This window comes from Mauremys mutica, chromosome 7 (genome assembly GCF_020497125.1).
Source record: "Mauremys mutica isolate MM-2020 ecotype Southern chromosome 7, ASM2049712v1, whole genome shotgun sequence".
Lineage (NCBI taxonomy): Eukaryota > Metazoa > Chordata > Testudines > Geoemydidae > Mauremys > Mauremys mutica.
Window position 1 is genome coordinate 125,368,237 of NC_059078.1, and position 15,212 is coordinate 125,383,448.

The 15,212-nt window shown below is 45.7% G+C and overlaps 1 protein-coding gene across 1 annotated transcript in view; it reads right to left on the reverse strand.

Moving 5' to 3' along the window:
- The window catches only part of WBP1L (WW domain binding protein 1 like), an 84,694-nt gene extending 75,202 nt beyond the window's left edge, over positions 1–9,492 (reverse strand). The window contains exon 1 of the mRNA XM_045024663.1: positions 9,367–9,492. Within this exon, the coding sequence (XP_044880598.1) occupies positions 9,367–9,453 (87 nt within the window). The 5' untranslated portion in view covers positions 9,454–9,492. The remainder of the gene's footprint in view (positions 1–9,366) is intronic.
- Between the last annotated feature and the right edge of the window lie 5,720 nt (positions 9,493–15,212).

Below are 15,212 nucleotides of genomic sequence, written 5' to 3' on the forward strand. Positions count from 1 at the left end.
ACAGGCCAATGAACACAGGTGAGTTTGGGCTGTGATTTGTTAACTCAGGGAACACAGCCTTGAAATCTTGATTAGCAATCACTTACCACACATGCCTCCTATCAGCCCAAAGCTATGTGGCAACAGAGAATTGAGATAAAGCAGCAAAGAGCAACACCACACAAAACTTGCCTCTTACTTCCCCCAATCTAAAAACACTCAAACATATGTTTGGTATTGCATTTTTCAAGTTTCAGCATGCTGATGTTTAAGGAGGGTCTCCGCTTCAATTATTTCATTAGGTGAAAGCTGCCCACCGTGTTTTCAAGTGTAGAGAATGATGGGAATTAAAATAGTTTTGGACTTCTTTGGCGACTTTCACTCATCCTTGTGAGGCAGGCAAGTATCTTCATTTCACAGATGGAGAAAACAGTCATCAAAGGTCAAAGGACTTGCCTCAAGACACAGAGTGAGTCAGTGGCAGAGCTAGGAATAGAATCCAGAACTCCTGATTCCTAGTCTCATGGCCTAACCACTAGATCCCACACTGCGAGTAAGAGCAAGGACAGGGGATACAAGGACAGGTTAACTTAAGTTTTTTGTTCTTCTAATGACACACACACACACACAGGAGATGCAAAAAAATTCCAGATGAGACTGACAGGAAAGGGATCAAGATCTTGGGCTGATGAAGAGGAGCAAAAATGAGAAATTAAGAAAATAAAGTTAGGAGCTTACCGTATTTTTGACACTGCAATTTGAAACAGACTTTGAGGTGAAATGCTAAGTCCTGGCAAATGGAATGCAATCACTGGTGACGTAACATCTGCAAAGGCTATTTTATCTTAACTTCAGATCACAAGAGACTTAATGTTCAAAAACAGTCAAAATGACAATAGAGAGGTAGTTTGAAGACCACGCTATATAAATTCAGCCCTCTTCCCAAGCATTATCTGTTTGGAAAGCAGTCAGCAGACTGGCAAATGAGACACCCAGTAATGAAAAGAACTCATCATATAGATGGAGACATGTGTCACGATCCTTGGCTCACATTCAGGAACAAAGACATGTATGAGTAGCCAAAAAGTACTAGATGCCTTTCAAACACATAGTAAGACATAGTCCCTGACCTAAAGAGGTTACCATCTAAAAGAGTTTTGTCTAAGGTTATTGCCTGTTACATGACAAGATCCTAGGTTTTTCCAGATCGGCTCAGATCCGAGATCCATCTAGTTCAGTATCTTGTCTCTGACAGTGACTGGTAGCAGATACTTCTGAAGAAGGTAAAAGAACCCTGTAGTAGCACACTTGGTATATTCTGCCCACAGTCTCAACCTGATCTGTGAGATTAGACCTCTTGGAACACTGGGTGGTTCCAGACAACTGGAATAAAGCTAATGTTGTGCCAGTACTACTGGAACAACTTACTAGGAGTTGTGGTGGATTCTCCATCACTGGCAATTTTCAGCATCAAGACTGGATGTTTTTTCTAAGAGAAATGTTGTAGTTCAAACAGAAATTAATTCAGGGAAGTCCTATGACTAGGGTCCTACCAAATTCATGGCTGTGAAAAACACATCATGGACCATGAAATCTGGTCTTCCACCGTGAAATCTGGTATTTTGTGTGCTTTTACCCTATACTATACTGATTTCACATGGGAGACCAGAGTTCTCAAATTGGGGGTCCTGACCAAAAAGGGAGTTGCGGGGGGGTGACAAGGTTATTTTAGGGGGGGGGATCGTGGAATTGCTACTCTTACTTCTGTGCTGCTGCCTTCAGAGCTGGGTGGCCGGATATTGGCGGCTGCTGATTGAGGGCCCAGCTCTGCTGGCAGCAGCACAGAAGTAAGGGTGCCAATACCATACCAGGCCATCCTTACTTCTGTGCTGCTGTTGGCAGTGGCTCTGCCTTCAGAGCTGGGCTCCTGGCCAGCAGCCGCCGCTCTCCAGCTGCTCAGCTCTGAAGGCAGCACCGCCGTCAGCAGCAGCTCAGAAGTAAGGGTAGCAGTACCACAAGCCCAGTACAATAACCTTGCAACCCCCCACACAACTCCTTTTTGGATCAGGACCCCTACAATTACAACACCGTGAAATTTCAGATTTAAATAGTAAATTTCATGATTTCAGCTATTTTTAAAATTCTAAGACCATGAAATTGACCAAAATTGACCATGAATTTGGTAGGGCCCTGCCTATGACCCATGACATACAGGAGTTCAGACTAGATGATCACAATGGTCCTTTCTGGCCTTCTAATCTATTAATCTTAGAGAACGGATTAAGCCCTGAAACATGAGGTTTAATATTCCTTCCAAAATTTGTTAGTATTAATCATAAGCACTGGATATTCTTGATAGCCATATTAAGTATCCAATCCCTTTCTGAAGCTTATTAATTCTTGGCATCATCTTCTTGTGACAATCTTCACAGTCTAATTATGTATTATGTGAAAAATGTATTTTATTAGTTTTGCATTTTCCACATTGTAATTTCACAGAAGGTCTTGTGTTCTGAGACAGGGAGAAATTTTTGATGTACCTTCTTTATATCTTCAGCAGTTTATATTTGTCTTCTTATACCTTCTTATTTGTCTATGTCGTGGGGTAGGTACACCCTGTTCACAGGATAGCAGGTTGAGTGTGACAAGGGGTTATGACTCAAGTGGCTAGAGTAGATATTGCTGTTATAAATATATTTATGCTGTTATAAAGATATTGCCCTATAAAGCAGGGCAATCCAGCCTAGCAGCCAGAGTCCTTGGGGCTCAGGGCAGTGTGGCCTAATGGCCAGAGTCCGTGAGCAGTGCCCACACCCTGGAATAGGTGTGGGGCAGGGTACGGGGATCTGCGTCCACCGTCCTCAACCGGGTCCCAGCCCAGGGCCCTAAGAAACCGGTAGTCTACGGTTTGGCTCAGTTTCCTATTTTAACAGTTGCATTCCCTGGGTCGCTTCCTAACTTTGTTTCCTGTTCTGTTAGTTCTCCTAGGAGTGTCGGCCTTCTGGCCCACTCTCGTCCCCCAGGGTCAGCGGGGATTCCGCTGTCAATCCCACTGGCTTGGCCTCCACAGCCTGTAGAGCCAGCAACTCCCTGGCAGAAGCCCACAGCATACATCCGCTCTTCTCCTCAGCCAGCCCAAACTGAGCTGGGCCACTCCCTTTTATACCTTGTCTCCAGGCTGAGCATGACCATCAGGGGCTAGGGGGCATGGCCTCTTCATCTCACAACGTGCGGTTAACCCCAGCGGGATCAATGCAGGGGAGGTACACCCAGTCACAGTCTCCTTTCTAAAATAAACAATCCCAGGCCATGGCTACACTTGCAAATTTGCAGCGCTACAGCAGGGTGTGAAAACACAGCCTCTCCAGTGCTGCAAATTGCGGCGCTGCAAAGCGCCAGTGTGGTCAAAGCCCCAGCGCTGGGAGCGCGCTGTCCGTTATTCCCCACAGGGAGGTGGAGTACGGACAGCGCTGGGAGAGCTCTCTCCCAGCGCTGGCGCTTTGACTACACTTAGCGCTTTGAAGTGCAAGTGTAGCCATAGCCCCAGTCTTCTCAATCTCTCTTCACACCAGTTGTCTGTATCCTTGATTATCCTTGTCACTATTCTCTGAACCCCACCTAATTCTGAGAGAGTACCTTATGCAACATTCCAGATGAGATAGCATTGATTAATAAAGACATGATAATGTTCTTCATACCATTCCTTATTCATCTTAACATCCTGTTTGCTTTCTTGACTACAGCTGCATATTGAGCAGAGGTTTTCACTGAGCTGTCTACAATGACTCCCAGGTCCCTTTCATGCACCGATACCATTAATGTAGAACTCTGAGAGGTATTAATAGTTAAGTGTATTCCTCCAAAGTTCATTACTCTGCATTTATGAACACTGAACTTCGCTTGCCATCCTGTTACCCATTCACCCAGCTTGTTTAGATCTCTCCAAATTCACCACAGTCCTGTCTGGTTCCAACTAGCCTAAACAGCTCTCTCTCATTTGCACCTTTTGCTACCTTACTACTCACCCTTTCCAGATCAGTAACAAACATAATTAGACAACACTGGACCTAGTATGAAACCATGATACGCCCCACCATTAAACTTTTACCACGATTAAATTTGATTTAATCCTACTCTGTTTTCTGCCTACTATAATTTAAACAGGAAAAGGATAATAATCTTACATTTACTATATGTAATGCCTTTTACCACAAAGGATACCAAAATGCTCCTGAGTAAATTGAAATATAAACTATTACATATACAAGAAACATCTCAACTACCACTGAAACACAGCTACCACTCACATTAAATGTGACCCTGGTTTAATAATGCCAAGCAATACTATACAACAGGCAACCCAGGAACCAAACCCTGCAACAAACCCCGGTGCCAACTCTGTCCACATATCTATTCAAGGGACACCATCATAGGACCTAACCACACCAGCCACACCATCGGGGCGCATTCCCCTGCACATCTACCAATGTGATATATGCCATCATGTGCCAGGAATGCCCCTTTGCTATGTACATTGGCCAAACTGGACAGTCTCTACGCAAAAGAATAAGTGGACACAAATCTGATCTCAGTAGGAGAACACTTCAGTCTCTCTGGTCACTCAATAACAGATCTAAAAGTGGCAATTCTTCAACAACAAAACTTCAGAAACAGACTCCAACGTGAAGCTGCAGAACTGGAATTAATTTGCAAACTGGACACCATCAGATTAGGCCTAAATAAAGACTGGGAGTGGTTGGGTCATTACAAAATTTAAATCTAATTTCCCCAATACTAATTTCCCCCTACTATTACTCACACCTTCTTGTCAACTGTCTGAAATGGGCCACTCTCATTACCACTTCAAAAGTTATTCTTCCTCCTTTGGTATCCTGCTGTTAATTGACTTGCCTCATTAGACTGACCTCACACTTGGTAAGGCAACTCCCACCCTTTCATGTATTTATACCTGCTCCTGTATTTTCCATTCCATGCATCTGATGAAGTGGGTTCTAGCCCACGAAAGCTTATGCCCAAATAAATGCGTTAGTCTGTAAGGTGCCACAAGGACTCCTCCTTGTTTTTTCAGATGCCATTGTTACAAACAATATAAGGGATTAAAGATGGATGTTTAGAAAGAGAAGAATTTTGAGAAGAATAAAATTTGGTAGGATTATTTTAGGTAGGCAGGCCAGATAAATAACCTTTGGTGGAATTTGGCCAGAATAATACATGTATCCAGCAGCACTATACAGAGTCATTGGTTCAGAAGAGACTCAGAGGGAAGAATAAAAAGAACAAAGAGTACTTGTGGCACCTTAGAGACTAACATTTATTTGGGCATAAGCTTTCGTGGGCTAGAACCAACTTCATCAGATACATGGAAGAATGCAGGGAAGAATGCCACCTGCTGGATGATGTTGAGATTCAAGCCCTGACCTGGCCTGACCCTGCTTGGCTTGTGAGGTCTGACAGGATCAAAGAGCAAGGTGCTATGGCTGACAGGCATAGTTAGCTATAACCAGCCCCATTAGAATCCAGCCTTATAAGAATTTTCTGGGTTGTATTTTTAAATATAGTTAAAACAAAAAAAAAAGTAGTGGATTCTCAGAAAGATAATTATGAGTCCAAGTTAAAAGCAGCCCCAATTACTCCAAAAAAACCAACAACCAAGGACTTACCAGGATACATTTTACATTTTCAAACCAGATTTTACATTTGTTGTATAGAAATAAATTTACACCTCAGTGGAGAAAATCATGTAATACTGTATAAGATTCGAGTTCACAGCCACGTATAAAACAAGAGTTTTAATGGATGGGAAAACATGCTATGCACAGGTGGACAGCCAGTTCAATTATGGTGCTACTATCACAGTACATGGAGTCCTTTATCCAACTTGCAGAGTTACTTAGAGGTTCCCGTTTTGAGCAAGTACAGAATGTACTTTGATCCCCACTGTCTCCTGCCAAAGCTGCAGAAATCAGTGAGCCAAAACCAATAGTCTCAAAGGATATTGTGGCAGAGGTGTAATATGGCCTCCAGTTATATACAGCAGATTTCATTCCGAAGGATCTCAATGCACTTTTAAAGACATAGGAATAACTCCACTCACTGAATAAAAGTGGCTAGGCCAACAAAGGTCTTCTGGAGTCTAAGGCTATATCTACTCTAGCATTTTTGTCAGTATAACTTATGTTGCTCATGGGGTGTGACAAAACACCCCCAAGTGACATAAGTTAAAGCAACAGCAGGGCCGGTGGGGACAGTGCTAGACAGCAGGAGCCGCTCTCCCACTGATATAGCTACTGCCGCTCATAGGGGCTGGCTTAATTATGTCTATGGGAGAGCTCTCTCCCGTCAACACAGAGCAGCTACACAGGAAATGTTACAGAGGCGAAGCTGCATTGGTACAGCTGTGCCACTGGAAGGTCTCTAGTGTAGACGGGGCCTAAAAAGAAGGACCTGTACCCTCACCACACCCATCGGTGGGTTATGGAGCTTTTTTACCTTGCTGTGATGTTTCAGGCACAGGCCTCTACCTGAAGCAGGATACCAGCTTGAACCCCAGGTGCTAAATGCAGCCTCACCTCTGGTGAAATGTGGCAGCTGTTTAACAGTGTACACCCATGTTACACAAAAGCTTAGAACATTAAATAGAAATGTCATACTATGATAATGCTTGACATAGCTTCAACTGCGGAGCTGAGTTTTTCACTTACAGAAGGGATTCAGCCTTCTTCTTATGTATAAAGACTAAAGAGTATCATCCCCAAAATTAGAACATTGATTTTGATCTTGGCGTGAGACATTTTACAAGTAAACCCATTACACTGAGAAGACTTGTAAAATGTGTCCTTTAAGCTCTGTCAGACTGTTTTGTCTCAAATGATCTTAAGAGTGGAACACAGGCTCTTCAAACTTTTCATATTAGTTATACCTCACTGAAATCTGTGCATAAGCTACATTCAACAGAATATAGTTGTAATTAAGCTAAGAAATCCATACATGCTAGGCATGGAAACGTACAGAAAAGGCATTCAAATTACTTTTATTCTACCCTATAGTGACATGATACAACACCACAGAATTATGATTAATGCATTTTAGAGTTTATGGTTCCAGAGTCAATAAAGCGGATTTTTAGAAATATTTATTTTTTCACTCCTCCCACCATTTATGGTGTCACTACAGAGCAGAGTTAAAGAATCCAAACCTCCTTAACTAACTGTTTGATTTTCTTTTCAGTTTAACCTTAACTCTAAATTTCTTGATTTGTAGTGGTTGTTTTTTGGATAACTACAATATTTTAACCCTTAATTTACTAATATATACTCTCAAAATTAATTCCAGTTTCCTGGATACAGTTGAAATTGCAAGGAAAAGTCAAGGAGGCAGAGCGTGGTTAAGCAAATTGAAGTCCAGATAGTATAGGAAATTTTTTGGTAGAGACAACAAGCATACTGGACTATTTTTAATCTGAAAATCAGAATCATCTGCAACAGAGCATGCTCTTGGGAACCTTTGTTCAGTACAGGCTCAACACTACGAGCTCAACGTACTGAATTACACAACACATTCCCTGCAATAATACTTCAACATTCTTTAGGTCTCCCAGTGCAAGTACCGCCCCATCCTAGCTTTAACAATGTTATTTATAAAATCTGAAGGAATCACAACTATAAAGTGGCATGGATGCAGGTGTACATGAATAAGATAATGGTATAAGCTTATTTTCAAGATTTCACATTTCTGACGACAATTCATCATAGGCAATGAAAGAACACTAGGTGTTTGAGATGCAGAGATCTAAAATAAGATCTAAGATCTAAAATAAGCAATGTAAGAAAATTTTATATACTTGAACTAAAACTATACAAAGGAAACTTATAAAATATCTTCTTGCCTCTATCTGGTCTCCACAGGAAATACACACTACCAAGAACAGTAATGTACCTTCACCCATGAAATACATAAACTTTTTAAAGCAGCCCATCCACTCTCCCGCTGTCTTCCTCCCCCTAGCCCCACTTCTCATATCCACCAAGGTCTATTTTGCTGTGGTATTGATTTAAAAGATTAGACGTACACATTGCATACACAAGTAGCGTGCCACAAGTACTCCTGTTCTTTTTGCGGATACAGACTACCACAGCTGCTACTCTGAAACTTGCTTGTATTACCATTGCCATGTCCTCCCTCACCAATTCCTTCTTGTTTGACACACAGCGGGAGGCAGGGACTAACAGTTATCTTCTACTCACTTTACAGCAACTACCGCATCTTTGTTTGTATATAAAGGAACACAGAGGTCCACAGTTTTCTAGAAATAATTCTTCCCCCTCAATGGCATACCGCTAAGATATGCCGTTCGCACTAAGTTGAAAAATGTATTTACATTATCTCCCAAAGGAAGTGGTAGACACCTCATCGCTTGGGTCAGTAAAACCAAACCGAAGACACAGTCGAGAATACACAATAGGGTACAATTTTGCACTAGCCCCCACAGGAAAGGGCATGAAGATTTAACAGATCTACAATTTCCATGGTCACAGATAGGCTGCATTTGAAAATATTTAAAAGATTCTAGATAGTCAGCTCTCCAAAACAGCAGCCTTCATGCCACTCAGCAAAACAAGATTTTCAACCACCTTGGTGAATATATACAATCAGGAGGAGATCAGAAATTTTGTGGTCAATTCTCCAGTTGGTCAAGACCAGGTGTCCTGAACAATATGTTCTGAGCTGGACACATACCTGGGTGACAGTCCATGATCTGGGTTACATGGGAGGTCAGAATACAAGATCATAATTACCTCTTCTAGATTTAAACCTAATAACCTGTTGGATTTATTTACAGGTTTGGGGGTTGGCTGGTTATTTTTCTTTTACCCAGGGTACTTCATACACCGCCACACAGAGTAGGAATGGCAGGGTAGGGCTGACACAGGGCAATGGGGTGAGGTACGAGAACATGAGAACATAGAGGCAAAAAGATTCCGCTGAACATGGGAAGGGAAGCAGGGAGGGTTGAGATTCTTCGCCCGGGGAGCTGAGAATAAGGGGAGAAATCTGAACGGCGTCGTGAGGAAATCAACAGCACAGCAAGGAAGGGGAAAGCAGTAAGCGGAGTAGACCCCTGTCCCAGGTATGAAAGGGGGTACATGGGGGGAGGGGGGAGCCCCAAAGAAACACCCCCCTCGCCCCTCAACCCAGGGAGCTGCATCTCCAGCCCCCCCCCCACTTCACACCCCTGAGAGGTCAACTCCCCCCTGCCAAGGCCGGTCCCCTTAGGGCAGCTCCCCTCAGACACCTGCCCCCCCCCAGCCTGCTGCCCCCCCCGGCCTATCCCTGCCCCCTCCTCCGCCAGCCCCCCCCGGCCCCTACCTGGGCGGGCTCCACACTGGCCGGCAGCGCCTCGGGCAGGGCCTGGAAGAGCAGCAGGGCCATGGCGCCGAGGAGCCTCCTCTCCATCCCCCCCCACCCCCCGCTCCCCGCCTACCTAACCCTACCGCGGCCCGGCCCGGGACGGGAGCAGAGGGGCGCCCCGGCTGCCGCCCCGCCCACCTCGCGTTCCCATTGGGCCGCCCCACGCCCCACTCGGCCTGTCATTGGCTCATGCTGCTTCTGCTAGGGGCTGGGCTAATCCCGTGGGCCGCCATCTTGAGTGCGGCCCGGGAAGAACTGTTTCCGGTTTGGCTGCCATGATGGGTGTGGCGGAAGCACATGGAAGGGGGAAGTCGGAACCTGACATTTAAAGGGCCGGCGGTGGGAGGGAGGCGGATGGTAGCTCAGGGCTCCAGCACAGCCGTCTGGCCTGTGCCCGCCACACACACCCCGACCATGTCTCTGTCACTGCCCTTCCCTCCTCCCCCAGCTGTGTCCCCATCACCCTGACCTGTAACCCCCTTTTCCCCCGATTGTGTCCTCATCACCCCCAGTTCCCTGCCTGTGTCCCTGTCACAGCCCTCCTCTCCCTCCCCGACTGTGTCCCCATCACCCCCAGCTGTGTCCCCGTCACAGCCCTCCTCTCCCTCCCCGACTGTGTCCCCATCACAGCCCTCCTCTCCCTCCCCGACTGTGTCCCCATCACCCCCAGCTGTGTCCCTGGCACAGCCCTCCTCTCCCTCCCCGACTGTGTCCCCATCACCCCCAGCTGTGTCCCCGTCACAGCTCTCCTCTCCCTCCCCGACTGTGTCCCCATCACCCCCAGCTGTGTCCCTGGCACAGCCCTCCTCTCCCTCCCCGACTGTGTCCCCATCACCCCCAGCTGTGTCCCTGTCACAGCTCTCCTCTCCCTCCCCGACTGTGTCCCCATCACCCCCAGCTGTGTCCCTGTCACAGCTCTCCTCTCCCTCCCCGACTGTGTCCCCATGACCCTCATCTGTGATCGTGTTACACCCTGACCCTCCCCGACCACATCCCTGTCATGCCCCAATCCTCCCTCCCCTGTCCCTGTCACACCCTGAGCCTCCCTCCTCTGCTACCATGTCCCCATCATGCCCCAACTGTCTGAACGACTTCATCCTCCTCCCCACCCAGTATGATTGGTACCATCGTCACCTGCCTTGGCAGGGAACTGAACTAGACAACCTGACTGGTCTGGTCTGGTCTCTGGCCCCATCTATGACAGTCAAGACAGACCCAGGAGGATGCCTGATGCCCAAACAGCTCCAGTGCAGGTGCCCCTGCTGCTACCACCCCAGAGGACAAGGTAGGGTCATGGTGGGGGAACAGGTGGGAAAGCTTCACAGTGCATGGGCCATAGGAGGCTCCATGTCCATGTGGGGTGAGCCTAGGACCCCAAATGCCTTAATCCCTTCCTGTCCAGAGCACATTCTGCTTGTTCCCACTAAAGCAGCTGAGGACCCGCAAGCCTGAGAATCCCACCCCAGCAGTCCCCCTCCTGATCAGGGGCACGGGAGGGAGAGATAGTGGGTGTGGGAAGGGGATCAGCATGACAGGCGAGTGGACACATTCCCACTGCTAAGGTGTAAGGTTGCTCCCACTGTGTTAGCTCTGCCGTGTTGCACATGCTGCATCTTCAGTCCCCAAGATTAAATAACCAATAATGCAGTGACAACGTTAAAGAAAAGAGGAATAGAAAGTGTCACTTGACGGAGCTTAGCTTAGGAAAGGTCTTGGCTTTTTGATGTGCAGTATAGCCTACCTGTCTCTTTGCACTAATGTGGGGGGAATTTTTTGCATGTAATTCCCATTTGATTTGATTTTTTCTTTTCAAGATAAAACTCTGTCATGTTTCACATTTTTGGCCATCAGTTTGCTCAGGACTTGTGCTCACAATTGCTCAGTAAAAACGTATCCTTGCTTAGCAATAAATAAATAAATAAATAAACCCTCTGTCCCTCCCAAGGCAGCAGTGTTTGCTCAGCTTATCGCTAACCCCCTCCCCCAGCAAAACAAACAGCATGTGTTCCTCTTGAGTCAGGTACAGAGTGCCTGTATAGCATGCCAGTACTCACCGTGACAGGATATGTAAGAACATAAGAATGTCCATACTGGGTCAGACCAAAAGTCCATCCAGCCCCGTATCCTGTCTACTGACAGTGACCAATGCCAGGTGTCCCAGAGGGAGTGAACCTAACAGGTAATCATCCTATCAGGGTTGGAAGGGACCTCAGGAGGTCATCTAGTCCAACCCCCTGCTCAAAACAGGACTAATCCTCAGACAGATTTTTGCCCTAGATCCCTAAATGGCCCCCTCAAGGATTGGGCTCACAACCCTGGGTTTAGCAGGCCAATGCTCAAACCACTTAGCTATCCCTCCCCAAATGATTGTTCTCCTGTCATCCATCTCCACCTTCTGACAAACAGAGGCTAGGGACATCATTCCTTACCCATCCTGGCTAATAGCCATTAATGGACTTAACCTCCATGAATTTATCCAGTTCTCTTTTAAACCCTGTTATAGTCCTAGCCTTCACAACCTCCTCAGGCAAGGAGTTCCACAGGTTGACTGTGAGCTGCATGAAGAACTTCTTCCTTTTATTTGTTTTAAATCTGCTGCCCATTAATTTCATTTGGTGGCCCCTAGTTCTTATATTATGGGAACAAGTAAATAACTTTTCCGTCTTCACTTTCACTGAAGCAACATTCCTGGAGGAGTGAAAATGGTGGTGGAAGCATCGGCTGGTGCCTGCCTCTGTGTCTTTTGCCTTCTCTATTCCAGTTTGCTTTCGTGCCCCTCTGCCTTCTCTGCCTGAGAGAAGAATGAAAGTCTGTGGTGGAGGACTCAGGCTCTGGGCATCCGATAGACTTTCTGCACACAGAGTATGAGATCCCTGAGAGACCCACCTTTTTCTGAACAGTGGTGCCATAACTAGTCCAATACAAAGTCCATCCATGGTGCTCGTCACTTGCCTGAGGCAACTCCTTGGAGAAGATGGCTGCACTCTCACTGCCAGCTGCTGGGTCTCTTGCTGCTACTCCACCAGCAGAGCTTTGTGCATCAGCCTTGTTTGTGTGGTCCTCCTTCACAAAGATGTAGCACTGAAGCTACTGAACAGGAAATCCACCTGGAGACATGGCTAAAGGGTGGGCAACCTAAAGCTGGCTTGTTGATGATGTTACCAGCTTTGCCCGTTACTTTGGGGTATGGCTCATGTATTAAGGTTACTCTTCAGGGTGGGTAGGAGGAGAGAGAAAAAAGCTCAGCAGTTTGAGCATTGGTCTGCTAAACCCAGGGTTGTGAGTTCAGTCCTTGAGGGGGCCACTTAGGGCTCTGGGGAAAAAAATAGTACTTGGTCCTGCTAGTGAAGGCAGGGGCTGGACTCAATGACCTTTAGGGGTCCCTTGCAGTTCTATGTGATAGGTATATCTCCATATATTTATTGAGAGAGAGATGCGTTCCCACCACTCCATGAAGCTTGACTCAAGTGGGGGTCCCAGGTGGTGGTGGTAGCTGAGGGTCCAGAATGCTGGGGACAGGCAGAGCCCCCAGCACGATCAGTCAGGAGAAGATGAAGTCCCAATGGAACTGATGCAGAGTTTGGATCCAGGCATCAGAACACTGACTTGAGTGTGGGTGGGGTTTTTGTAGAGAAACAACAATGGTTCAAGGGAGAACACTAGATTTGTTTATGTGTAAACAAGGGAGAATACCAAAGTTGTTTTGGTCAGGCTACACATGGGAGCTGATCATTCCTGGCTTTGGATGGTGTTCCTTCGAGGGAGCTCACAACGCAATTAGGGAGCTTCACTACTGTGGATACCAATGAAGGATTTATTACTAGAATTGGTCTGATAACTGCTGAGCTGGGGGTGGGCAGCCGTGAGCTCATTAACATCTGGAGCAGAGATCCCCCATGATGCAGTGCATCCCTGCTTTCCTGGGCCCAGAGTTCAGTGCGGTTCTTGCCTTGGAATCTCTGTTCTCCATTCTGTCTGCTAATGGAGATGCCTCCTTGTCCCATCTGCGATGCAAATGAGGCTAGGGGAGTTTCCTTAATCCTGTCATCCTTATCCCAGGGGTTAAGGGGTGTCTCCCAAGGCCTTTTCATTACTTTTTGTAAGTCTTTCTTCTGATGCAGATTTAGTTCAAGCAGAGGCTGGGGTGGGGGTGTCTTTTGTGAGTCAGACAGGCTGGGTACTGCGCCCTGGCTCCCCATGAACACAGAGCTGCTAGGTAACAATGATGGTGCCTTCTATGCTAGTGCCATTAATGATGTGGACATGTGTGGACATTTCTGCTGTTCTGTCATGGCAAAGAACCAGTTATTTCCCAATGGCAATGTTAGGCTGGCCCATGTATAGCTGAACACAGCCTAAACTAGGCCTGAGTCAGCACTGTATAATAGTTTGGACAAAAGAAAAGCCATCTAGAGAACACACATGAAAATACTCTTGGGTAAGCACCACCAGGTGGCGCTGTTACACATGCCTCTGTTTTTCTTAGCATGTGAACAAATGATCAGTCTTGGGAAGACATGCTATATTGTGGTTAGTTTTTGGGTTCTGCAAGGTTTTTGTAAAGGCGGGACGGGGGGCCTTGGTGAGGGAGCTGTGCAAGCAGCAGGGGAATTTAATAGATGCATTTAACTAGGCTTATCAAAATTCCATTTTTTTTATTTCAACAGATAATGTTTATTTTAAAGCATTTTGAAAGATTTTTTATCAATTTAAGTGTTTACAGTTGTGAGAGATTATGGGTTAAGCAGTTTTCTCTATTTTTATTGAAGCACATTTCAATCTATGGGATGTTATGGTTGGAGAAGAAACAATTATTTAATGACTGGTGACATGGAGATTCAAAAATTGAAAGCGTTATAACTGCTATAACACGCATTATCAACATCATCCACCACAATTCCTAAAGTCAGTATCCTTACGTCAACAAGTCATGCCTGTTTTTACTAGTCCATCCGCTAGTCCATTTGTAAAAAGCCTGCTTCAAAAGTCTGAATCACTGGATTTGGATGCTAAGGTCTCAAGCAGCATTTTTCTTACTGTGCCTATCTGTGAATTTTTATTATTATTGATGGAAATATTGTTTCTGTGTGTGTGTGTGTGTGTGTACAGTGAAATTGATGTTTACTGACATTGACCAATAAAAATTTAATTTTTCCAAGTCTAATTTTACTTACTCAGTTTCATTAAAACAGGCCCTTTACATACGCAGTCCCAACAGTCATTAAAGGGCAGTTTGAGTAACAGGAACAACCACCAATGGCTCCCACACTCACCTGCAAGCACAACCTCCACCATGAGGGACTCACAAGTTACATCATGCCCGAGTCTAAATCCAGCCATTAGCTGGAAGGCTCCTGTTGTACCAAATCTCTGTGTGCTGGATATAATGAGAAGCAGGAGTTAGAACAGGGGTCAGCAACCTTTCAGAAGTGCTGTGCCGAATCTTCATTTATTCACTCTAATTTAAGGCTTCGCGTGCCAGTAATACACTCTAATGTTTTTAGAAGGTCTATTTCTATAAGTCTATAATATATAACTAAACTATTGTTGTATGTAAAGTAAATAAGGCTTTTAAAATGTTTAAAAAGCTTCATTTAAAATTAAATTAAAATGAAGAGCCCCCCGGACCAGTGGCCAGGACCTGGCCAGTGTGAGTGCCACTGAAAATCAGCTCGTGTGCCGCCTTCGGCACCCATGCCATAGGTTGCCTACCCCTGAGTTAGAACCATTGTGATTAACGCTCAGGAATAAGCTACCAAGGGAAGTGGTGGATTTTTCAGCTCTTGCTGTCTTAAAATCCAGCC